This window comes from Trichogramma pretiosum, unplaced genomic scaffold (assembly GCF_000599845.2).
Source record: "Trichogramma pretiosum strain Unisexual culture from Peru unplaced genomic scaffold, Tpre_2.0 scaffold125, whole genome shotgun sequence".
Lineage (NCBI taxonomy): Eukaryota > Metazoa > Arthropoda > Insecta > Hymenoptera > Trichogrammatidae > Trichogramma > Trichogramma pretiosum.
Genome location: NW_019640812.1, coordinates 161,595 through 184,927, shown reverse-complemented (window position 1 = coordinate 184,927; position 23,333 = coordinate 161,595). Strand labels below are relative to the sequence as shown.

Below are 23,333 nucleotides of genomic sequence, written 5' to 3'. Positions count from 1 at the left end.
TTCTATAAGTGTAAATTTATGCACTTATTCAGTGTCAATGTTTTCACATGAGTATTCATGATGCTGTAGTTTTTACTTTTATCGTGTCTGTCATATAGTCAAATAACAAATTATATGATTAAATGACTACTATATCGATATAGAAAATTACAACGATTTTTTTATTATGTGGAAAATCCTCTAAAAAATGGGCCCCAAAGCACATGAGATTAAATTAAGCACAATGAGCTTCAGTATTCAGTACCAGAAGACCCCCAAAAAAGTTTGGTAAAGATCTGTGACCCGGACCTGAAAAGCTCTCCTTGTTTGTCTGCAAAGGTTGTTGAATCGATTCTTTCACTTGTTTAATTTTAAATGAAACAAAACTTTTTTGTATTCAGGTCACCATTTTCATATAAAGTGCATTTTCATGTCGATCGACGAATAATATTGTACATACGCAAGTTTTTTGCGATAGATACCACATGTTTATTATCTTGAAAAAATTAAGAGCGAAATCGAAGCCACAAAACAATCATCTTAAACATAGACTCAAATAATCAATTCAGTGTTAGCGAATTACTGCAATTAGATCATCACACGGTAGGACAAATGTTCGATATTAGGCAAGTTGAAGTTACCTGTTGAAAACTTGAAACAGAAAAATTTACACCGATTGGTTGTTCTATCAATGCCTACCTTAGTAAAAGTATAATAATAGTTATTTATGCAACAAGTGCTCAAAAGGCGTTTTTGGGCACGAGCGTGCGGAAAAATACACGAGTGGGTGTTTTTTGCGCACACTGTGCATACGAAATTTTATGCAATAGTAGGCGAAAAATACGTTCATTTAAATGAGGCGTTTTACCGCACACCCGTGTCTAAAATGGGGCATTTTACCGCACACAAGTGTCCAAAAACGCTTTTTGCGCACTAAAAAATGTGCGAAAAAAGACATTTTTCACACATTTTTTAGAGCTCAAAAAGCGTTTTTGGATAAGATAAAAGACATTTATGCAATAGTACGACAAAAAATGTCTTTTTTCGCACATTTTTTAGAGCGCAAAAAGCGTTTTTGGACACTTGTGTGCGGTAAAATGCCTCATTTCGACACTGGTGTGTGGTAAAATGCCTCATTTTGGACACGGGTGTGCGGTAAAACGCCTCATTTAAATGAACGTATTTTTCGCCTACTATTGCATAAAATTTTGTATGCAACACGTGCCCAGCTTTTTGCGCACAGTGTGCGGAAAAATCACCCACTCGTGCCGGCATGGCCGGCACTCGTGTCTTTTTCCGCACACTCGTGCCCAAAAACGCCTTTTGGGCACTTGTTACATAAATAACTATTATGCAATAGTACGACAAAAAATGTCTTTTTTCGCACATTTTTTAGTGCGCAAAAAGCGTTTTTGGACACTCGTGTGCGGTAAAATGCCTCATTTTGGACAAGGGTGTGCGGTAAAACGCCTCATTTAAATGAAAGTATTTTTCGTCTCCTATTGCATAAAATTTTGTATGCAACACGTGCCCAGCTTTTTGCGCACAGTGTGCGCAAAAAACACCCACTCGTGCCGGCATAGCCGGCACTCGTGTCTTTTCCCGCACACTCGTGCCCAAAAACGCCTTTTGGGCACTTGTTACATAAACAACTATTTTCGAACACAGAGATATTTCAAGTATTAGGTTTTTGTTTCTCTGAGTCAGATATTACATCTAAACTATTGTATCATGTGTTATCACGGAAGACGACGGAGATACTGCCGTAAATAACATCATCGTCGATTTGTAATTAATAGAGTGATTTTTTCCAAGTAAATCCAAGGGTTTTGTAATTGTACCTAGGGATTACCTTCAAAGATCAGTATTCCAATTTCAAATTTAACATGGAAGATTTAAAGGAAATTTATACAACCACATTCGCTGAACAAAACGATACGATACATTTTTGCTAAAAAAAGTATCCCATAGTTGATATGCAGTAATTTTTTCTGTGGGCATAGGAATTTTTGGTGTATACAAATTTTTTTGTATCTTACAATAACTTTTATTTTTATACTAATTGGAAATTTTTTGAAATTTACAATGCTCGATCTCATAATTAGAATATCGAAACTTTTTCTTGGCAGATGTATCATGCATTTCATAAATCCATTAAATCAATTAAATTAGTTTTTAACTTAATGTATTGATTGAATTTGATTGAATGTATTATTTTTTGTCTTGTTCATTTTTGGTATCATTTTTGAGCATATGTAGATGTTATAAAATAAAGTTTTTAATTACACGTAGAATATTTTAAATTTAACTTTGATGGTTTATTGACATTTAACTATATTTAAGTTTTAAGAACTATATATATTTTCTTTAGATTCATTTAAAATTTTACAGTCATTAGATTTATATAAACTAACATACTTATAGTATTTATATATATTTTTAATAGTTACAAGGAATCAAATATTTTAAAAATGAAAATATTTTATGCAATCACTCATTTTCAGATGAACTGGCCTGTAAAAATACTGGTGCCTGTCCATTTTGTGCAACTTGAATTAACTGAGGTTGCGTTTGTACAGGAGCTTGTATTATTATGGGTTGAGTGTTTCCCCCTTGAACTTGCATTCGAATCATTTGCAGTTGTTGTGGTGATAGTTGAATCTATACATTTCAAATTTAACTTTAAGATTGAGAGGCAAAAATAAAATCAAATACATTTTTTTCAATGACTTACAGGTATATGTTGAATTTCCCCACTTGGAGTAACAACTTGCTGGACAATTTGTAAACCACTTGTTTGTACAGCTGTTTGCTGAGGCTGCTGCAATTGTATTACTTGTCCTCCTGTCGTTGGGGATGTTTGAACAGTAAGCGCTTGTGTATTATCTTGCTCTACAGCCGAACCTATATTGATTGTTTGAATGTGCCCAGAATTGGGTTGTACTATTTGAATGGGTTGAGATGTTGCGGTATTTTGCACGGTTTGATTTGCAGATGCTTGCTGCTGAGCTAATTGAAAATAATAGTGCACTTGATCAGATGACATGGATGTTTTAACTCCTGTGTCGGACTGAGCTTTGCTTTGTTTCAGTTCATCTCTGGGAACAATGTCGATAAGAAAATCAAACTGGTCATACTTGGTGATTGCCATTGCAATATCATTTCTTTGTAGAGTCCGCCTTTTATTATCTTCAGTATGCACCCAAGCTCTGAGTGTTAGTTCATGAATAAAAATTTCTGCTGCTTTTGAAAACAACATTGGTGCTTCAGCACTAATCATTTTAACATCACCATCAAGCTTCATAATTTTTTTTATTCTTGCTAGTGGTAATGATTGTGTTTTTAAGTCCATCTGCAACAATTTTTTATGTTTGTACATGAAATTTCTTCATTTATTACTAAAAAATGTATTACATGAAAAAATACTAACAGTAGTTATTTTTTTTATGTCCTCTGTTATTTTTGGCCAAAACTGTGCAAGAGCAAGCTGTGATTCCGAGCTTCCAGGTGAAGCAATTTGTAGATCTCCATTAGAATCACCTTCCACTTCACTGTCTCCCTGATTACCACTGAATGAAAAGAAAAAGAAATTTAAAAATTTTGACATTAAAAAGCAAATGCTATTATACAATTTTTTAAATTTGGGTGGTTTTAAAAGTAAACTGAAATTATAAGAAGTAAAAAATTATGAATCAAGTAAAATACTAAATTTACTGCAAATAAAATCGAATGCAATCCACTGTTTACGGTTTTTATTGTTTAAACAATGCAAGTGGACGTAACCTCAATATTCAAAAGGAAAGAATTGATACTTACGCATTAACAACAAAAAACGACATGATTGCAATTTTGTGCACCGTAGATGCTATAAGTTCGTGTTCACATAATACTTTTTAGTAACAATAACAAGTTTTTCTCCACAAGTTTTATTCTATAAGCAGCCAAAGTCTGCGTTGCGGCTATTTTATCGCGTAAACACTGACTGCAAGCAATGACAAACAGACCGAAGCGCAACCTAGACCGCGGACAGTGAAACGCACATATAAACAAACAAACTCGTCGATAAAACAGATTTCTTCGATGCAAATTCAAAAGTTCACAGTCTCGAATGCCAGGAAAGTAAATGATAAAAATAATAAATCTCTTTGTAATTTGTTAAAAATGTTTCAGGAGTTTAAATGATGAATGTGGAAACTGAATAAATCGTTTGCGGGTAATAAAGATGAATGATCAAGTCTACTACTTGCGCTTTGATTACATCAATGGATCAGTCAATATTAGTAGGGTTGGCTGGTTTTTGATAAAAGTATGATTTGTATTTTTGAACTAAAATTGCGCAAGAAAAATGCTTAAATCATGCGAGAACTGAAAAATCAATCCTTTTCTACACTGTGCAGGAGTTTTTCATAAGTCTGCAATCGGTGTAATTTTCGAAAATATTATTTTTTATTAAAATTGTAAATGATAGAATAGACATATTCAACAAGTTGCAGGATGTCGCAGGTGTCACGACTTTGGCATCGAGACACTGCAGGCGATCCTTAAAAATACATGGGTTTTTCTGCTCTCTCAGTTGCGGAAGGACTTGCAGGTGCTTATCTTCAAAAAGACGCTGTTGAGAATCTGCCGAGCCGTCGGCGTGGTCTCGGCCTCGTTTATTCGCATTATGGCGCCGAACTCGCGCACGTAAAAGTCGAGCTCCTTCTCGCTGGCCGAGTCCTCGCCGGCCATGTACTTGTTGGTGAGGTGCGACAGCTTGAGCAGATTCGAGCTGAAGGCCTCGTCGAGGTCGTACAGCTCGAGTGCTGGCGGCGGCAGCTCCTGAAAGGTAGGCGGGAACACCGAGGGCTGGGTGGCGGGCAGCGGCGTCTCGAAGTTGGGCGCGATCAGGCTGAGCGGCTCGTGTTTGACGTCGAGATCGTCGTAGGCCTTGAGGCTGGCCGGCACCATGTCGAGATTGATCGAGTACAGGTCGTGCTTGAAGAGCTTCGTGTACTCGCGCGGCATGTCGACGCTCTCGAGGTCTTGGGTGCAGACGCGGGGTCGCTCGGCCTGCTGCGTCACGTCCGGCACAAAGTTGTACTCCCAGTACTGAAAAAAAAACAGCCCAAGTAAGTAAGGAGTTATACATGGGCACGCGAGATGTATCGTGGACGTACGTCGGCGTCGTCGCCGTGCATCTCCGACGTCTCGATCGGCTCGGCCTCGAAGAAGCCGAAGATCATGTCGCGCAGCGCGTCGTTCCTCTCCTTGTCGATGTAGGCGTCGCTGAGCATCTTGAACGAGCCCAGCACGACGAGCTTGCCGGAGGTCGACCTCGACGAGTAGTAGGCGCAGATCGGCCGATTCGTCGGCACCGTGATGCTGCCGCTCGACAGCGCGACGATCGACGGCTTGACGACGTTCAACGTCGCCCCGTACGGGTACAAAAATTTCGAGCTGCAAAAAGAGTCCGCGTGCATTCGGACAATTTCACGATTCGTCTGTCTCGATTTGATCAATTACTCACTCTTTGTCGTCGCGATTCTTTGAGAAAACCGATTTGTTCGATAGGCCTTTGGCAATTGTGCACTCCTTGGGGTGCAAAGTTTGATGATAATTCATTCTCACGACGCAGTCTTCAGCGAGACAATTTGAAAAATAATTACGATAATTATAATAACGTTATTCGTAACATAATAATTTATTTTTCATACCGTTATTTATCATGATTCCGAATTCCTCCAACAGAAAGTTGATGTTGGTATTGAATTTCTTTTCTCCTCCCTCGCCGAGCATAACCAGGACGTTTCCACCCGAGTTGATGAACGCCCGGATGGAATTCATCTCCAGCTCGGTAAATTTGCTCCTTGGGCCGGCCAGGAGTAGCACTTTTCCGGTAGACAGAAATTCCGTGCTCAGGACGTCTGTGTTTCTTCGGTTAAAAAAAAAAAAAAAAACAGCGCACGTGGCATGATCGTGTAATTCGTGATTTTTTTTTCATCTACTCACTCGATAATTTTCCATTTGGGTTTTAATTTACGCTGCAGAGTCTTGAAGTCCTCGTTCAGCTTCCTCTCGTTTTTCGACACGTCGAAGATGACGACGTTGTTGGACGAATTGGCACCGCCGCCGGAACCGCTGTCATTCGTGCCAACGGGTAACGAGTTCATTGTCATATTGACCGATCGTTCGTTGTTTTCTTATCGTCTCTTTCTATTGACGCTCAACAATTGTCTGTATTCTCACCATTATTGAGAGTTTTTGTCTGCTGTTCTTTTGTTTTTGCCTCGAAATCGAACGAAAAGTCGTCGGGGAAGCTGGTGCTTTTGTGCTTTCGATCGACTACACGCGAGTTTGTGTGTGCGTGCAGACGGTCAGCGAGGACGAGGCGAATGGCGATTAGTTGCCACTGGCAACGGCGTCATATCAAAAGATATATAAAACTATGCCTTCATCGCTGCTTCAGTTAGCGACTTTATATCCCCCTCGAGATATTGTAGTTTTACCCTATTGTATGCAAACGAGTCGTTTAATTTCGCTAATTATATACCGCTTGAATCGTCGTTTCATTCAAAGTATCTAACATCTTACACACTGTGTATAATACAACTATAGTGTAAGGCAAAGTATACGGAAAGAATTTATAGAAAAGGCCATATCTCAATGAAAAATTGAAATTCTGGAGTTGAAAAAAAAAATTGCCAATCAAAAGAAAAATCCTGTGAAATGGAATTTTGCCGAAAAATTGAACAGAATTATACAATTTCAAGCTTCCCTCATAAATCCAAAGTCTCATTTCGATATTTTGAAAAATTAATGGCTCTTAAGGTTTTCATAAATTAAATACATTGCAAATGAATTATCAATTTAAAATTTTTACTGTTCAGAATGAAAGTATGTTTGTCCAACTCTTTTTGATCCCTCCTTTCTTGATGAAATTTTTACATAAATTATTACATTTACTTGCAGAATTTATGCAGAGCAATTTTTTTATTCTTTATCAAAAATATTTATTTCATTAATTTTATTTTCATAATATATAATTGAAAATTGATAAACATATAAATCGGAACAAAAATATTTAAAAATAGTAATAATAAAGAGGTTCATTTAAATTCATTAACTTGATTTTCTAAAAAAAATTCGTGGAGAACATAAAAAAATTAATGATAATTATTCGTAAAAGAGAAAAAATAACAAAAAAAGATACCTTTTGCACGATATCACGTGTTTTGGTTCTGTTCTCTTCTGCAAGCTTTTCATCAATCTGGCATAACAAATTAACAATTAACATAAGTATATTATATATTAACCGTCAAAGAGAACCTACACTTACTGTATAAGGTGGAGCTTTTCTGCTTAATTGAACAAAAAGCAATCGACCAAAATGCCAAGCTCATACCAATAAACAGTATTTAAAAATTTTAGTCTCGCGTCGCGTACTTTTTACTCCACCCGTTTTTTACTCCAAAATTTTTGTTGAAAATTTTCACACGTTTCTGTGCGATTTTTTTAATCATTTCTCAGCAATGAATAAAGACAAAATTGTAGGCGATTGCGAGCCGGCGGAGAAAGCGGCTAAAATCGGCGAGCAAATAGGAGCATACGAGTCTCTGTATGAAAATTTTAAGGAGCAACTTAATGAAGAGGTTATTAAATGCCTTTCCAATTGATAATTGAATTTTTTCAATAGACTTCGATGTACACAGAAACGACTTTACAATTTAATTCTATAGGAGTACGATCCACTTGAAAAAATTCGCCATTTCGTCACGATATGTGGTGAAAAGTATCTGGACATTCATCGTAAGTAAAACTTTAAAATAACAATGGAATTGTATTTAATGCATCGAGTCGGTATTGTATAATATGCACGATGCAGCTCGCGACTTTCGCGTAAAAATAAATTACCCGGAAAACTATATTTAAGCGTCTGCTATCTCACACGGCGCCTTACATATTATGGGTTAAGGGCGTCGATTTGTTTGTTTTTTCGCGCAACGTCGATCGCACTGGCACAACGGGGGGCACATGTTTGCTGCATGCCAATGCGCCGGCCCGCAAAACGCGCGACTCCAAAGTTCTGCCTGCTGGCCTAGCTTTAGTTTTCAGAGCATCGCGTTGACACGATTTCGTCTGTTTTCTCACGATAATATAATAAGTCTGCTGCGACTCTCTGGAGAGTGTGTATACAATATTGAGCTAGTCTGAAACAGTTATAGTAAAACGAGCTTGATAGATTTTTTTGCATCATGCAGAACTCGACGTTACTGGAGCCCTGGGACGCTGGCTTAGGAGGTGACACAATCAGAATATCATTTTTATGTGCAGCATTACTCGCCAAATTTTGTCTTCAATTTATATTATAACCTGTTTGCGGGTGCATCTTGACTGCTATATAACTTCGTGAGTCTAAAGTTGATACTTTCTTTAATTACAGCTCAGGAGCCATGGCCACAGCCGATTCATCTGTATCAACCTTACGAGGTCGAGCAAATACTTCTGCCGGACAATGCCAATTGTTTGGCAGTACAGGCCTATCTGAAGATGTGTAATCTCGATTTTACGATCGAACCCAGATGGAACGCCGAGTTTATGTCGCCCTCTGGACGAGTGCCCTTCATCAAATGTGGAGCCTTCGTCGTGCCGGATTTCGACAATATCGTCTCGTTCCTCAACAGCAAAGGCACCAACTTGTCTGAGAGTCTGTCGTCTGAAGATAAAGTCAACTTGAGGGCCTTCCTGTCATTGGTCAATAATGTGCTTTACAACTCGGAGCTGTACGTTACTTGGTATCACATGGATACATACAAAACCATTACCAAAGAGAGGCATGGTAGCGTTTACCCATGGCCCCTCAATCATATGCTGAATTGGCAAAAGAGAAATCAAGTTATCAAAAGGCTCAATATTTTGGGCTATAAAAATAAAAAACTTGATGATGTGTTTGAGGATGTTAAGAAGTGCTGTGAATCGCTTTCTGAAAGGTTGGAGGATAAACCATATTTCTTTGGAAACAAGTAAGTCATTTTCATACAATGAAATATAGTTAATTAATTTTCTTTCTTTATAATTAATTTTTCTTTTTTTTTTCAATTCAAGTCCAAATGAATTAGACGCATTGGTTTTTTCTCATGTTCACACCTTAACAACATCAAATCTTCCTTCACCTGTCCAAGATATTGCCACAATCATCCGCAGTTATCCTCGACTCCTTGATCATGCTTATACTATTAAAAAATGCTATTTTAACCATACTCTTAATCATAGTTTAGAAAGTTTTGAAGTTATTCCATTATCATCTGAAGAATCTATTGTAGAAGTATTATGTTAATATTTTCTTAAACATATTTGTTAAAAATTAAAATGAAAGCAATCTTGTAACTTTTTCAAGTTTTTCAAAATTAGTTAGTACCTTATAAATATATTATTGTAATAAAAACCAAATTCCTCACAATTAATTAACTTTTTATTTTTGTTACAATTATGAATCAGACCTAATGAATTGGATGCATTGGTATTTGGACACATTTTTAGTATCATAACAACGCCGTTAACTAACAACGTTCTGGGATCAATAGTCAGAAGCTATCCTACGCTCATTCGACACTGCAGAGATATTGAGAATAGGTATTTTCGACAATCTGAAGACTAGAAGTGGCTTAACTGTTCGAATTTTGGGTACATTGAATTGTGTTACACAGACATGGATGAAATAAAATTTCTTTGTTATACTAATTCTTCAACAGTCAAGTATTTTCCTGGTCGAATTTGTTGTGTGCAATAATTACTGTATTATATTAAGCATTGTTAGTACCATATTGTACATATTGATGTTTTGTTTTTAAGCATTTGATTTTTAATTTGTAACACGTGGTGTACGCAAAATTCAAACAGCTGAAATATCTATAATACTGAACGTTTTTAGCAATGAAAATAATCATGAAATAGAAAATATTATAGTTTTATAAACTGAACTTGTTCATAGAAAATATAAAGTTTCTTGTTGACTACTTAACTGTATTGTTTATAATATATTATGTTTGACATAAAAATAACGTGTTTCAGCATTTTTTCACCTCATGCTATAGGGATCAATAGTATTATGAACTCATGAATTGGAGACAAGAATTATGTAATGGGGTCACTACTCATGAAGAAACAGTCACATTCACGATATACAGATAACAAAGATTTCCTTGTGTATAATATTTTTCAAACATATAGATTTACAATTTTATTCAAGTACCTGCCATAATATAAAAAAGTTATAGAACTCTTAAGACCTAGAGTAAGACCACATTAATCTTGAAAAGATTATACATTGAATCTTTTGGTGCCAATGTGATCTGAAGTAAATTTTTTATGAAAACTTGTAGATACACTACTGAAGGTGTAAAGTGTAGTACAATAATGAATTTTATGATCAAAAATGCTATTTTTATAATTTTTTTTTTTAAAGAATTTTTGATATTTATTTTTTTTTTTTACAATAGTAATAAAAAAATTATGCTTAAAATCAGTTCAATCTATATCCTGCTTCTTTAAAACATCCTACCAACATGATTCTAGTCTCTGATTCACACTTTCACTTTATCAGGCTTTTCTGACTTTATGTACATTCAGACTCGGATATTTTAATCAGAACTTTTATTCAATTATTTTTATGATATTATAGAATTATATTATATGGGTATCGGGTATACACTGTTTTATATATTGTACAATTAGCTGCCGATAAGTTAGTCACTGTCTCGTGATAATAATGAAAACGCGCCTTTGCGCAGCATTTGCTTTTCTGTCATCGTGCGTGGCGATTGGCGAGCAGTCATCGGAGCACGTGCCGCTTTCTCTTTCGCACCAAGCCTTATACTTACTTACTTATTTCTGACGTAGAATGTACTGTGAACAGACTACAGAGCCGTAGCAATCATTAGCCACAAACTTGGGTAGTAATGTATACAACGCGCCGTTGTGATTGTCCAGAAAGGATTGGTTTTTGAGTACCCATAGGCAACTGACAGTGAGCGAAATGCAGTCGACATCCAGCGATCACGAATTGAAGCGACTTTTAGCGAGTCCTTCGAGAAATTCCGACGATGGCAATGTTCCAATGTCTCCCAGGGTAAGGAACCGCGAGTGTCAGCGGCTCGTTTCGAGGTTAAACGGCGATGCACTTGTGGCTGATTTTACTTGAAAAAGTTTTACATCATCAACAATTATGATTTTCAGTCCGGAGGATCACAATCACAAACTCAAAGTAATCCTTATCAATCTATGGTACCTTTAACTCCAACTGCCACACCTATTACTAGCGGGATAATGGAACCTACTTTACAGTAAGTACATATATGCACAATACATAGATCAGACAATGCATTACATACGCTATCAACTTTGAAGTGATTGCATCATATTTTTTTTTTTCAGAAATGTAGTGTCAACCGTTAATTTAAATTGTGAACTCAATCTTAGTTACATTAATATAAGAACTAGAAATTCGGAATATAATCCTGCCAGATTCACAGGGCTCATTATGAGGATTAGAAATCCTAAAGCAACAGCCCTTATTTTTAGATCTGGTAAACTTGTTTGTACAGGAGCCAGGAATGAAGCTGACTCATTACTAGCATCTAAAAAGTTTGCTAGAATTATCCAAAAAGTTGGCTTTAATGTAAGTTTTTGTTTCAAATCGAAAATTTATAGTACAATTGATTTAATTACAATACAAAAATATGTTACAGGTAAAATTCACAGAATTTAAAATACAAAATATTGTTGCTACAACAGATGTGAAATTTGTTATTAAGCTGGAGGAAATTCCTTATTTACACAACCATTTTGTAAGTTATGAACCAGAATTATACCCTGGTTTGATATACAGATTGATAAATCCTAACCTTGTACTAATGATATTCGTTAATGGAAAAATTGTCCTGACTGGTAAGAACTGTAATTTATTATTAGTAACCAAGAATTTATTTTAAATTTCATCTAATGTTATCATAACTATTTTCTAGGTGCCAAAAATCGTCAACAACTCAAAATAGCTATGGAGTATATATATCCTATACTGAGGAGTTATAAAAAGAAATAAACTTTTTACTACAAATTAGAAATTAAAAAAATAATAATAATAATAAAACTTGAAACTGTTGACTGGGTTATAAAAATTATTCTTTTAACAGAATATTTTAAAATCGAAAATATATTTTGAGTCATTAGCTATATAAATTATACAATGTCGACTTTCATAAGTGATGTAAACCAATTTTTAACATACAAACGCAATGAAAAAGATGTGGTACAAATAGTAGAGTATTGAATAGATGTAATATAATAATTAAACCATTTTAACATCAACCATATGATATGACTAGTAACAGCCTGGCATAGAATTTGAGAATGTATATTTAAGTATTTGTAAAGAACTTTTTATATAGAAACATTAAAAACATTTTTAACAAACGCATATATCTTTAAATATCTTTTATGTACTTGGGTCAACCTTATTTTATATCGTTATTTTTATTATTTGTTTTGAATAACTATTCTACATCTGGTTCACTTGAGTTAAGTATCCTCGTCGGTCTCTTTTGAAAAATAAATCCACAAAAATAATATATAAATATATATATATATCTCGTACAAATATATCTGTCACTTTTCATGCCTCGGAAAAATTACACGTTACATATTCAATAGACGTTAAGTCCCTTCTTAGCGGCGATTGGTAATTTCTCCCCTTCGAGGAATGGATTGTTGTTGTCCTGCAACAAGTCAGGAAAATACTCCCTTAAAAATGTCTCATGAATTTTCATTGAACAAATAATATTCGGTGAGGCGTAAGCGTGCAAATTCAAATAAAAAGTACAGGCGCTTGCGTGCGTGCGCGCGCGTGGGTATCGGAGCGCGCCACATACCTGCAACTGCTGGACGATCTGATCGAAATCGGTGTTGTCCATCTGCATGGCCGGCACGACGTTGTTGTCCTGGTCGATGGAGTTCGGGCACTCCATCATGTGCTCGGAGTCGCACATGCAGTCCTGAGCGCCCTGATAGTCCCGACTGAAGGCCGCCGTGTTCTCGAAATTCTCGATGCAATTGTGCTCGCCTGCAACGTCGGTAGGAGAGAAAAAAAGATTAATTTTACAAAATCAATAGAAGGGTACAAGAAGTAAACGAAGGGGGAAACGCTCACTGGTATAACCAACGGGGCATGGATTCGGCGGCGTGCAATATGCCGGCAACTGGCTGGCCGGATCCTTCTGGAGGTTCTGCTTCTGAAGCTTCTGCAGGATGGGCTGCTTGGCACCGGCGGCGACGATCTTGTGCCTGTCGTTGGCCTTGTAATCGTCCAGGCCCTGGCGATGATGATTGTGGCTCCACAAGCTGCTGTGCCTCAGGTACTCCTGATCGCGTATGCTCGTCTTGGGCTGCTCGTAAACGCCCTCGTAATCGTAGGGCAGTTCGAGCGGTATCTCCTTGTCGCTGTTGGCGATCTCGTCGTCCATGATCTCATCGTCGATGTCGGCGTCGTCGCCGTCGTCCATGATCTCGTAGCGGTCGCGGCTCATGAGCGGCTGGACGAGATAACCCCGCCCCGTACCGTCGTCCATCTGCTCCGCGGCGAGCTCGCCGTTCATTCGCTCGAGTATGCCGCGCAGCAGTCGGTCGCTCATGATCTCGTTCGCCTGCGAAGTACACATTTTTCATCCTCTTATACGATGTTCGCGCTCGACTCGAGCAACACTCGGGACTTACCTCGGGTAGATTGTACATGGAGGCTTGCGAGCTTGCGACGGCCGTGGCCAGTAGCAGCGTCAAGCTCAGCAGCATGTTGACGTTAGGCTCGTTTTTTCCGGTGACGATATCTGAAAGATTTTAGAAAATACTCTTACTTTTGATCTCGGTGATACTTCGAGATTAGCTCCGATTCAGTTGTGTCGCCAAGCTCGCGAGCTTGCATAAACAGAGCAGAAGGACGCGGACACGCCACGAAGCTTATAGCAACAATCTATGCGCGAACCCGTTGTATATGTATCAATTGTCTCGATAATAGAATGGTGTATTGTACCTATATTGACGTCATCGATTATTAGAGTATCGATTGCCAAAAACCATACTTGCTTTTGAAAGAACACAACATGTCCGAAATTAGTATATCACTTTCGACGTTCGTGTACTCGTAAACTCACATCCAAATAAAACGTAGGGAAAATCAGCAAAAAAGCTCTCTCTCTCTCTCTCTCTCGCTTTCACACTCACCTCGTGCACAATCGAAGCGAGTAAAAACAGCTGCTGCTGCGTGATGCTTGCGCAGCTTGCAAATATCCTTTCTTCCCCGTTGCTTATTGTGTATGATATACTTGGATTATTGTGGGGAATATGGATCGGGGTTCTGAGAGTCGGGCGTCGCGCGCGGGGGGGTGTACGATCTACGAATGCGCGTCGAGGCGTCGCGCGCACCTACTGTATACTACTATATCGAGAGGGAAAAATCGTAGCTGCACTGGGCTTCCCACGGTATCGTACGCCTGCGACTGACTGACTGTGACTCTCGGTCTATTGTCTCTGTATGCATACATTTACGGGCACCCACACATGCGCTCGCATATCACGTACACATTCGCGATGATAACACACAGAGTGGCGCTCGAGGTACACTCGGCGCAAGCCACGAGGAGGATATGCTGCCAGGCCAGTTGCGACGCATCATGCGCGCGACGGCAGCAAAATAAAGTCGGTCTCGGTGCGCGCGCGCCCCGCGCGAAATTATTGATCGTGGCCAACCCCTACCACTCTCTCGTTCTCTCTCTCTTTCTCTCTGCGATGTATATAAACGCGGAGCATAAGCTTCTATTTCTCGCTTTATCGTACACCTTTCGCTGCTACCGCGTTCGTGTGCTGCCGAGATTCGCAAACGCCCAGCGGGATGGGAACTGATTTTATTAAAAGTTAACGCGCGCTTTATCTCATTACTATTGTACGAGCGTGTACTCGTTTTCGTGCGCTCATTTTTCGTTTTTCACTTTTCCAAACTTTTGCAAATACGCTCAATGGGACATACAGCCAAATAATTGCAGCTCACAACCGCGAATTATGTTATAAAAAAAGTATACGACATGTGTGTAAGTTCACATCCGCCAGAATTGCCGCATGGTAGGCAGGCGTGATTTATTCGATCTTAATTAAACGGAAATAACGCGTGTGTCGCCTCCCGCGCTCCTCTCATCCGCGTCCATTACGCGCTACGATAAGACTAATAATCGCGCGGAGATGTTGTTATGTTGCTTTTAATGAAGTACGCGTCCCGCGATAAGTGGCGGACGACTAATTAAATATGTATATACACCGTACGATTGCGAGCTGCGCAGCACATCGAGAAAATTACGTCGGATAAATGCTACATCTCTGTGCGTATAGAAGCTCGTGTGTGCCAGATCGCGTCCATTATAATGACTCGCAAAGTCACGACGCACACGTGGGCACCAGTATACGTGGCCTGCACAGATACGACAAATGAATGTAAATCCTTGAACTCGCGCTGCTCGAGCCTACATCCTTTTAATTAAACCGCCTCATTAACATAATCATTTAGACGACATGTTAGGCGAATGTTATCGTAAAATTATTTTGAATATGTTTGGTTGTAAGCCATATATATTATATATTTATATTCTACTCGCGAGGACTCAAGGCAAAGTTCAGATCAGCATTAATATCTGGCTCGCTGCAAGCTCCATTATACCCGAGCACGCGCTTATGTAACGCGCGCTGCAGTTTCCAAATGGCTTGTGTATGTATGGAAGCCAAGCGCTGCGAATCGCGGACAAAGCGAGGAAAGGAGCAAGTGGGAAACACGAAACTTTGTCGCACGCGCTCTGCTTCTTGCCTCTCGACTCAAAGCTCTGGCATCGTCAAAGCACACTAGCGCGGACAAGTTGAGCTTTACACATATTTACCTCGCATGCGTATATAATAGCGAGGCTGGCATGTGTGCCGAAAAGCCACACCGGTGAGAGGTTCCCCCGCCGACGAGCAGCCTCTCCTGACTCTGTCTCTTCTGTAATGGCATTATGCGATACGTACGCGTACGTGCCAGTAGGCAGCTGCTGCTGCTGCTGCTGTTCCTGCGCCAGCACACGGGCATCCCGCTAAATGCGCATCCTCTGTGTTTGCGAAGTAGGTGTATATGTATATTCGTACGATACGCTCGCGCGCCTAACTGTGCCTGTGCACGCCTATATGTATAAAATGGAATTTAATTTTACGAGAAAACGCGTTTGAGAGCCGAGTTTATTTCTTTCCCACGCACCCCCGTGCACATACGTACAGCTGCTGCACGATCTCCCTCAAACTCTCCACGGTGTACAGCATACGAATTTCGTTTTACGTACTAAATGCGGGGCTTGATTAATTCGATTCGTCGGCTGATGCGTACATAGCTGTCAGCGAACTATATCCTATTATAATATATAATACACGTCATTTTATAATTTGCGTGCATTAAGCTTTTCTTCAACGTCGAACTTTAAATTACGTATTGAAACTATAAATTAAATCTATTATGGTCACTCTGTCGCACGGCTCCTGTAATGCGCGAGAAGATAATCATAAAAAAGGAGAAAAAAATAGTAATGCGCAAGCCTAAGCGTGACGCGCGAACATTATATTATCCGTTACATGAAACATTGCCCGCGCTCGTAATCGGCCCTTTTAATCTTTCTCTCTCGCGCTCGACCGAAGGTGAAAGCTCTCTCTCTCTCTCTCTCTCTCTCTCTCTCTCTCTCTCGGCGCAATTTACGATACACATACTAATCGTGTGTACACACAAAAGCGTATGAGCGCGTAAAACACGTGATTTTTTTTCTCTACCCCCTCTATCCTGCGCTGACACACGTGCACTTACGCGACGATGACTCGATCGAATCTTTTAAAAGCCACTTCGATGCGTAATGGCAAGCTGCGCAGATTTACGACTAAATTGCGCTTCGGCTACGAGCTTTACCCATTCTAACTTTCCTTGCTCTTTATCCTCTTACCCTTTCTCCTTATCATTTTTAAAAAATATGAATAATGATCGATACAAGCCGTATTTTTCACAACAAATCAGAATAAAACGAGACTCTGACGCGTTACGAATTTGCTTTTGTTTCCCATTTTGACGTCAATTGATTCGTCGTAATCGATTATAATGACGTGCGTAGCAATTACTTGAATTTCGATTCATTAATGCGTTACCCCTGAATTGAATCTCTTTAACGAAATTAGTAAAGAATAAAATACATGAATCGATAGCCTTACAAATTGTTACATAACTGACACGAAACTTTAACATGAAAAGCTATTATAATTAGCAAAACAAATGAATAATGAAAAACGAAGGAGAATGAAACGAAAACAAAATATTAAATAAAATCTACGGTAGTATTATTATCGAATCTGTACATAAAAAGTCGGTGCCAAGCGCAGAAGTTGTTGCATACAATAAAAAAAAAAAGAAAGAAGAAGAAGAAAATATAATATAGGACGCGCGCGCGTCCCATTAGGAGAAGTCGACTCCTTTTAGAAAATGACTCCAAGAGGAATCAAGTCGCATATAGCTGCTGCTTCTGCTGCTGCTGCTGCTGCTGCTGCTGGGGAAGGGCTTTGAAAGTGAGAGAGAGAGAGAGAGAGAGAGGCCTCAAAACGCGCGCGCACAGTTAACTGGAGCTCGAGGGTGACTCCGCTGCTTTTCTATATCACTGCACATTTGCACCAAGAGAGCCAGAGACGGAGATAGAAGATTTCAATTTAAACGGGCTCGTTTCTACATTACGCAAATTAGAGAAAAAGAGCGAGCACGAGCGATGTGTTCCCTCTTTTTTTTTTACTATCTCTCCTTCTCTCTATTTTGCCTCTTTTTCGACTTAATTATAATCGCGCCGCCTCGAGGTTTTTCCTTTATTTTCTCTTTCTTAATGATTTTTGAATTACAAGAGGGGCCTAAGGACAGTTTCATTTAATACGAACACTTTTAAGATCGCATTGAAAATCTGACTCTGTAGTTGTCGAGCCAATTATGATCCAAGCTCGTGCATTCGCTCGTATTCTATATATTTATAGAGAATATTTACCTACATATAGTACAAATGTACCGTAACACGTACACGTAAGTATATAATAGTGTTCGACGCGGTGTCCGTGAAACACATTTATCGATAACTACTCTAGCTGAGTGTATGTAATAATTATAATTAAATTATCTGACAATTAATAATATTCAATGCCAAGCAAATTGTGCAATTTTTCATAATATAATTTTGTAATGATGACGGCTGCTATTGTTGTGCACAATCTGTATAATACTATAATACGATTCTTATAATGCACATAACGCGCAGAAAAGCTGCGAGTTTCAGTTGAGCTTTTAATATTCGCATTCGATTGTTCATCATACAGATATCCATCTTGTTTTAATCGCATACGCATGAAGTTGCTGTATATCGGATAAAAGTCGACTTGATTTTTCTATACCTTTATTCGAAGTAGAGAGAATGCATACCGCAATAACATACACGTGAGAGGAGAAAGAGTGAGCGACGAGTGGGCATGGATTCCTCTGCGCAGCACGTATGTTGGCTCACGTTCGGTAATCGATGCGTGTATACACATTCACGTGAGCAAATTAGGATTTCTCTCTCTTTCTATCTTTCCTTTTTTTATTTAGGTATGCATCAAGACTGTACGTGTTACGATCCACCAACGCCATCTTTATTTTAACATAGTACATCTTGAGAGCTTATTTGAAATAAATTCCAATTATTTGCACACTTTCACGTCTTAGGATGTACAAACGCAGTGAGACTTTAGATTGAAAAAAATGCATTTTATCTCAATCGATGATGTACAATGATATCAAATGTCTGATCATCAAATTTTATACTGCTATTAAAAACTTGTTTTCTTTCAAGCAAATCTCCAAATTTTATCAGAATTTTCGAAGCAGAAAATAGCCGTTTTCTGGACATTTTTTATACTTCTCGCATCCAAAAAAACCGTTTATGGGGACTTGTAATGCAACATCGTGGGAATTAAAATGTCTTGATTACTTATGTTCGTATGCATACAAGAATTTAATATTCACAAATCAAAGTAACAGTTTCTCGTGCGTTGGCGAATCGGATTTGCCTTGTTCAACTTTCACGTCTCGCGCGGACGGAAAAATTTTTCAATATATCCAGCCTGAATGATAAAATACATATATTTTCCGTTGTACTCGCGAAAACCTTCCTCGTACACTCTCTTTTCTCGCGAGTTCCTTATATATTCACATATATAGCCGGAGGAACCCACACAAAGTGCGACGAGTTACAATCGCGGGCGAAATACCGCACGTACGAAGGCGCGCGCGCAAGGAGCCTTCGCGCGCATACTTTATTTTTTCCCGCGTAAAGCTACGTGACGAGAGTGACAAAATTCTTTCCCTCGCATACTTCTTCATTTTATTTTACTCTTTACGTAATACTATACGTACGGCATCCACTCTAATAGTCCTTTGCATTGGCGCGTGCATGTGTGCGTGTGTATGGTATACGCGCGCCAGCTTGGCGCAATTTAAGACAATTTTCTTAGCTCGAATGCGAGGGTCTTCGACCTGTGCCTTGTTTTTGTCTTTCTCCTTTTTCCTCGTCTTTCGTCATCGCCGTCTTCCACAACTTCGCAGCTTCTTCATCGAACGTTAAACGAATTTTCGCAAATACGATAATAAAAGCTCTCCTGTGTTTTATGTAGAAGTATTATATACGCGTGTAACGAGATTAAAAGCTTTCATCGTTTCTGTATCCAGCTTGAGAAGATCGTGTCGACAAAAAAAGAAGAAGAAGAAGAAATTTACATCGCTGACGTGCGTAAGAAACTTGGCGCATTGTAAATGTCGAAAAAATGTCTTATTATTCGCTTTGAATTTTTTTTCTCTTCGGAACGCAGCTCAATATATCGAGTTATATACTGTTTTTTAGGTATTACTCGGTGTTCTTAGAGCTCCAAGATCTTTCGTGCAGAAGAAGAAGATGTTACCGCTTACGCTTCGTAAGCATAATCATCTTAGAGCTCGGTTTCTGTATAATATTCGTTTCAATACTCGCGTACACGACAACGGATCCAGCCAGAACAATCGTCGCGGTAAACAAAGCAACCGCTATACGAAAACAATGCACGAATTTCACAGAGTGAAAGAATGAAAAATGTTTCACCCTCCTTAGCCGTGTCAAAATCAAATCAAGTCTTATAGGTGTCGAGTCCTTGACGCAGGGCCATAAAAAAAGCTCGTGGCTCGTTGCTTCTGATTGTGGCCGCACGAGACACGATAATGCATCGTAATATACAGGACGAACGATCAAAGCAGGATCGTTGCGAGATGGTACACACGCAACGTGTATCGTTTCTCTCTGGCTTTCGAGCATACCCTGCACACGCAGTGAGATGAGGAAAGGTACCAGCAGCGCGGGGTCGTTCTGCTCTTCTCTCGGCGCTGTAGCACGGTCTCGCTTCGGCTCTACTCTACCCACTATACACTAAGCTGCGTCGGGAGAGTATTGATCCCCCTTCCTATATACGATGCTTACTACTGCCGAAAGCAAAAGCTCTTGCAGCAGCAGCAGCAGCAAATGCAACTTCGTATATGCTCTAAGTATGCACGAGCAAGCTTCTTTGTTCGTACGGCCGCACGTCGACTCGTTTCACTGACTTCGTTGATGCCTTTCCGTACATGAATTCATATTTGATATTTATGCAACATCCATCTATCTTTCTTCGCTACGACGGTAAATTAAATTTTTACTCGAAATCACGCAGGCGGTCGTATTCTCGTCTCGGTCAGTCGATTAAAATTATGCATACCTATGCGATATACATTATGTTACGCATTGAATAATACATTACGCACATTATATGATCGCGGCGAGAATTATAAAGTACACGTGGCGATTATGTTATGTGAAATGTACATTAACGAACGAACTTCCTTCGATACCGACTGCGACGCACACAACTCGGCGGCACGTATATATATGTTTGGGCTACGTGTTACAACACGAAAATCAATCGGTTATTACATGTGTATGCGATATTAAAACGAGACGACTGTGCGTTGACATCGTCGATCGTTATCGCATTATTTGCTCGACAAGAATCTATCAATAACTCATTTATACCCCCGCAGTCGCACATAAAAGCCGCTCCGACGTTTCACGATATAATTATGGCATTGTTAGAATGGACTTTTCGAATCGTTCACTCGTACTCTCCTTTTTATGAATGCGTCGCCTCGGTGCAAATGTATGTACAGAGTCGAGTGGCTCCTTGTGTACTCGCTCGCACAACACACTCGTATAATTGCAGTTACAGGTGTTCTCGAAAATGTTCTTCAGCTTCTTTTAAACTCGATTACCTACAGCTCGCGCTGCGCCTGAATAAGCCTTAACTTCCCCCGAGGGACCCTTCAACGCGACGACTTTTCGATTCAGCATGCATAACCTTCTGCGCTTAAGAGGTTAAAAAAAGTGTACAAGTACACGCGCACGGGCTCGTTTTTTTGAATGTTCACTAAATAGCTCAGTCGCGTGTATACATTGAAGAACCATGTACAATTCAATGTTTCAATTTCATCATTCGGATAATCAGGAAAAAAATAAACGTAAAAGTGTGAATCAATTACTTTTCGATTGATGCAAAATTTAATTCATCGTCATCCTCTCGTTACACGACCGAAATTTAAAAAAAAAATTGTTAATGCATAACCTCTCGTCACGTCGATAATCAGTAGTTTATGAATAGTTTTGCATTGAGTCAGGTCGAAATTTTTCCCCACACCAATGTGTCGCAAAAAAGCTCAACGTCATCGGATCAATGGACGAAGAAATCACTCTGGAAAATATTTGGGTAATCCTCTGCTTTTGCTCCACATTTTTATACGCACAGTCGCGGTGACCTAAATTTCGACTGATTTCGTTGGTTTCGATACTTTCCTATTCCATTATTCGATACGAAGCGTCAACTGGTCAACAATGTCCTGGAAAGCGCGAGCCAGCTCGGCCTCGAGAGCTACGAGCCGTTCATCGAGGCGCTGCGACGCTTCTTCGTGCCGCAGACGCTCGAGCGTCACCTGCACGCCCTCCTCGTGTATTACGTGTACGGCGAGGAGGCCAGACTCGCCGCCAAGAGTGGCCAGGTCAGCTTCTTTGCGGCTGCGGAGGCCTGGCTCGAGGACGCCTCGACGAGGCTGCGCGAGTACATCGTGACGGAGGGCCTCGGGGCCCTGGTCGTCGACTCGTTTCTCTATAATCCGAGGATCTCCCGCGTGGCCGACGAGCTCGAGCGTTGGGGCTATCCCATGCCCGAGTTCAACATGTCCACGCTCGACAGGATCGATCTGCTGGACTACTTCGTAGAGAATTTCAATTTACTTGCGACGTAGGTAAAATACGACGATTGCATTGTGACGGACGACTTGCGTCGAGCCGACAACAAACCGTCATAATTTCTTTTTCAAAGGTCCGCTTACGACTTGTTGAGCAATTTAACGAACTTCGAGATAGTTTATAAGGATGTGAGTCTGAGCAGCCTCGATGGATCACCTCGGCCGGACTCACCCGTGGCTGGCTATTTTCCGGACACGATCGAGCGTCAGAGAGGCGGAGCGCCGTACACGCCGAGCGACGCCGCTTGCGGTGTTACCAGAGCGGGCTGCTGCTCCAGTGCATTTGGTAGAGCCTCGAGCTCGTCGCGAAAGTCTTCGCCCGATGATGCTGCGCCAAGCAGCCATCGGAAAAAGTATACAATTTGAACGTAGAATATGAAATAGATGGATAGATACGATCGAAACGAGCGTTTTTTCTGTCTAGGTCGTCTCAACAGCGAGACTCGTCCGATAAGAAAAGCGGCAACACCGATAGTCAGAGAAAATCCATCGACGAGAGAAATTCTCGCCAACTTAAAATGGACGATCAAGGAGAATCGAGCGGGAAGAGAAGATGTTGCCAGCGAAACGTCGTTGAACATCGAAGCTCGGAGGATACGTCGAGAAACAATCGCGGCGAAAAGAAAGCGGTTCAGCCTAAGAAGCTGGACGCCAACGAACGAGACGCTGCTGGTTGCCAATGCGCCAAGCAAACCAAATCGTCGCCCCAAAAGACGGCGAAAAATAAAGCGAAGAACGACAAGGAGTTGAGACTCGTCCTCACGGATTTTTGTCCGGTGCAGGAAGGCAGCTGTCTGATAGTTTGCCGCCAGCAGGAGTTCGATTGCATTAGACTGCCCTGCGATCCGAAGATTTTGAAGGAGAAAATTTTCAGGGGTCAGTGCGAAACTTCGGACGATGGTGCGTAAAT

General features: G+C 39.9%; 5 protein-coding genes across 7 annotated transcripts; 2 read left to right on the top strand and 3 right to left on the bottom strand.

The window, feature by feature from the left end:
- Positions 1-2,266: 2,266 nt before the first annotated feature.
- Positions 2,267-3,955, bottom strand: LOC106655715 (nuclear transcription factor Y subunit gamma-like). The gene is made up of 4 exons (XM_014376238.2): positions 3,796-3,955; positions 3,410-3,548; positions 2,714-3,331; positions 2,267-2,640 (listed from the first exon to the last, which is right to left on the bottom strand). Exons 1-4 carry the CDS (start codon positions 3,816-3,818, stop codon positions 2,470-2,472), a joined length of 951 nt encoding a protein of 316 aa, XP_014231724.1. The 5' UTR covers positions 3,819-3,955; the 3' UTR covers positions 2,267-2,469.
- A 461-nt stretch (positions 3,956-4,416) lies between these two features.
- Positions 4,417-6,461, bottom strand: LOC106655721 (intraflagellar transport protein 52 homolog). Its single transcript, XM_014376245.2, has 5 exons — positions 5,971-6,461; positions 5,676-5,893; positions 5,489-5,597; positions 5,139-5,418; positions 4,417-5,070 (listed from the first exon to the last, which is right to left on the bottom strand). Exons 1-5 carry the CDS (start codon positions 6,135-6,137, stop codon positions 4,549-4,551), a joined length of 1,296 nt encoding a protein of 431 aa, XP_014231731.1. The 5' UTR covers positions 6,138-6,461; the 3' UTR covers positions 4,417-4,548.
- A 1,483-nt stretch (positions 6,462-7,944) lies between these two features.
- LOC106655751 (metaxin-2) lies at positions 7,945-10,571 on the top strand. 2 transcript variants are annotated; one of them, XR_001339462.2, is made up of 4 exons: positions 7,945-8,259; positions 8,402-8,981; positions 9,064-9,368; positions 9,457-9,548. XR_001339462.2 is itself a non-coding variant. In XM_014376299.2 (4 exons), exons 1-4 carry the CDS (start codon positions 8,214-8,216, stop codon positions 10,076-10,078), a joined length of 810 nt encoding a protein of 269 aa, XP_014231785.1. In that variant the 5' UTR covers positions 7,951-8,213; the 3' UTR covers positions 10,079-10,571. The 2 variants fall into 2 exon arrangements, 1 of the variants encoding a protein (XP_014231785.1); XM_014376299.2 differs by lacking the exon at positions 9,064-9,368 and adding an exon at positions 10,030-10,571 and having other exon boundaries at positions 7,951-8,259; positions 9,457-9,591.
- Positions 10,572-10,782: 211 nt separating this feature from the next.
- Positions 10,783-12,119, top strand: LOC106655752 (TATA-box-binding protein-like). The gene is made up of 5 exons (XM_014376300.2): positions 10,783-11,086; positions 11,194-11,300; positions 11,392-11,635; positions 11,706-11,904; positions 11,982-12,119. The coding sequence occupies exons 1-5, from the start codon at positions 10,994-10,996 to the stop codon at positions 12,056-12,058; spliced, it is 720 nt and encodes a 239-aa protein (XP_014231786.1). The 5' UTR covers positions 10,783-10,993; the 3' UTR covers positions 12,059-12,119.
- Positions 12,120-12,151: 32 nt separating this feature from the next.
- Positions 12,152-14,632, bottom strand: LOC106655700. Of its 2 annotated transcripts, none has more exons than XM_014376220.2 (5): positions 14,230-14,632; positions 13,726-13,835; positions 13,163-13,655; positions 12,885-13,075; positions 12,152-12,731 (listed from the first exon to the last, which is right to left on the bottom strand). In XM_014376220.2, exons 2-5 carry the CDS (start codon positions 13,798-13,800, stop codon positions 12,660-12,662), a joined length of 831 nt encoding a protein of 276 aa, XP_014231706.1. In that variant the 5' UTR covers positions 13,801-13,835; positions 14,230-14,632; the 3' UTR covers positions 12,152-12,659. The 2 variants fall into 2 exon arrangements, with proteins under 2 accessions (XP_014231706.1, XP_014231707.1); XM_014376221.2 differs by lacking the exon at positions 14,230-14,632 and adding an exon at positions 14,039-14,207.
- Positions 14,633-23,333: the final 8,701 nt, after the last annotated feature.

What these genes read in the sequence shown, in the direction of transcription:
- LOC106655721 (XM_014376245.2), bottom strand. Translation starts at nt 6,137, where the DNA reads ATGACAATGAACTCGTTACCCGTTGGCACGAATGACAGCGGTTCCGGC. An exon ending in CCCAAATGGAAAATTATCGA is followed by an intron (nt 5,894 to 5,970) that starts GTGAGTAGATGA and finishes TTTTAACCGAAG; the next exon opens with AAACACAGACGTCCTGAGCA. An exon ending in CGGAATCATGATAAATAACG is followed by an intron (nt 5,598 to 5,675) that starts GTATGAAAAATA and finishes GTCTCGCTGAAG; the next exon opens with ACTGCGTCGTGAGAATGAAT.
- LOC106655715 (XM_014376238.2), bottom strand. Translation starts at nt 3,818, where the DNA reads ATGTCGTTTTTTGTTGTTAATGC. An exon ending in TCGTTTTTTGTTGTTAATGC is followed by an intron (nt 3,549 to 3,795) that starts GTAAGTATCAAT and finishes CTTTTCATTCAG; the next exon opens with TGGTAATCAGGGAGACAGTG. An exon ending in ACATAAAAAAAATAACTACT is followed by an intron (nt 3,332 to 3,409) that starts GTTAGTATTTTT and finishes AAATTGTTGCAG; the next exon opens with ATGGACTTAAAAACACAATC.
- LOC106655751 (XM_014376299.2), top strand. Translation starts at nt 8,214, where the DNA reads ATGCAGAACTCGACGTTACTGGAGCCCTGGGACGCTGGCTTAGGAG. An exon ending in CTGGGACGCTGGCTTAGGAG is followed by an intron (nt 8,260 to 8,401) that starts GTGACACAATCA and finishes CTTTAATTACAG; the next exon opens with CTCAGGAGCCATGGCCACAG. An exon ending in CCATATTTCTTTGGAAACAA is followed by an intron (nt 8,982 to 9,456) that starts GTAAGTCATTTT and finishes ATTATGAATCAG; the next exon opens with ACCTAATGAATTGGATGCAT.
- LOC106655700 (XM_014376220.2), bottom strand. Translation starts at nt 13,800, where the DNA reads ATGCTGCTGAGCTTGACGCTGCTACTGGCCACGGCCGTCGCAAGCTCG. An exon ending in CCATGTACAATCTACCCGAG is followed by an intron (nt 13,656 to 13,725) that starts GTAAGTCCCGAG and finishes TGTACTTCGCAG; the next exon opens with GCGAACGAGATCATGAGCGA. An exon ending in ATGCCCCGTTGGTTATACCA is followed by an intron (nt 13,076 to 13,162) that starts GTGAGCGTTTCC and finishes CCGACGTTGCAG; the next exon opens with GCGAGCACAATTGCATCGAG.
- LOC106655752 (XM_014376300.2), top strand. Translation starts at nt 10,994, where the DNA reads ATGCAGTCGACATCCAGCGATCACGAATTGAAGCGACTTTTAGCGAGT. An exon ending in ATGTTCCAATGTCTCCCAGG is followed by an intron (nt 11,087 to 11,193) that starts GTAAGGAACCGC and finishes TATGATTTTCAG; the next exon opens with TCCGGAGGATCACAATCACA. An exon ending in ATAATGGAACCTACTTTACA is followed by an intron (nt 11,301 to 11,391) that starts GTAAGTACATAT and finishes TTTTTTTTTCAG; the next exon opens with AAATGTAGTGTCAACCGTTA.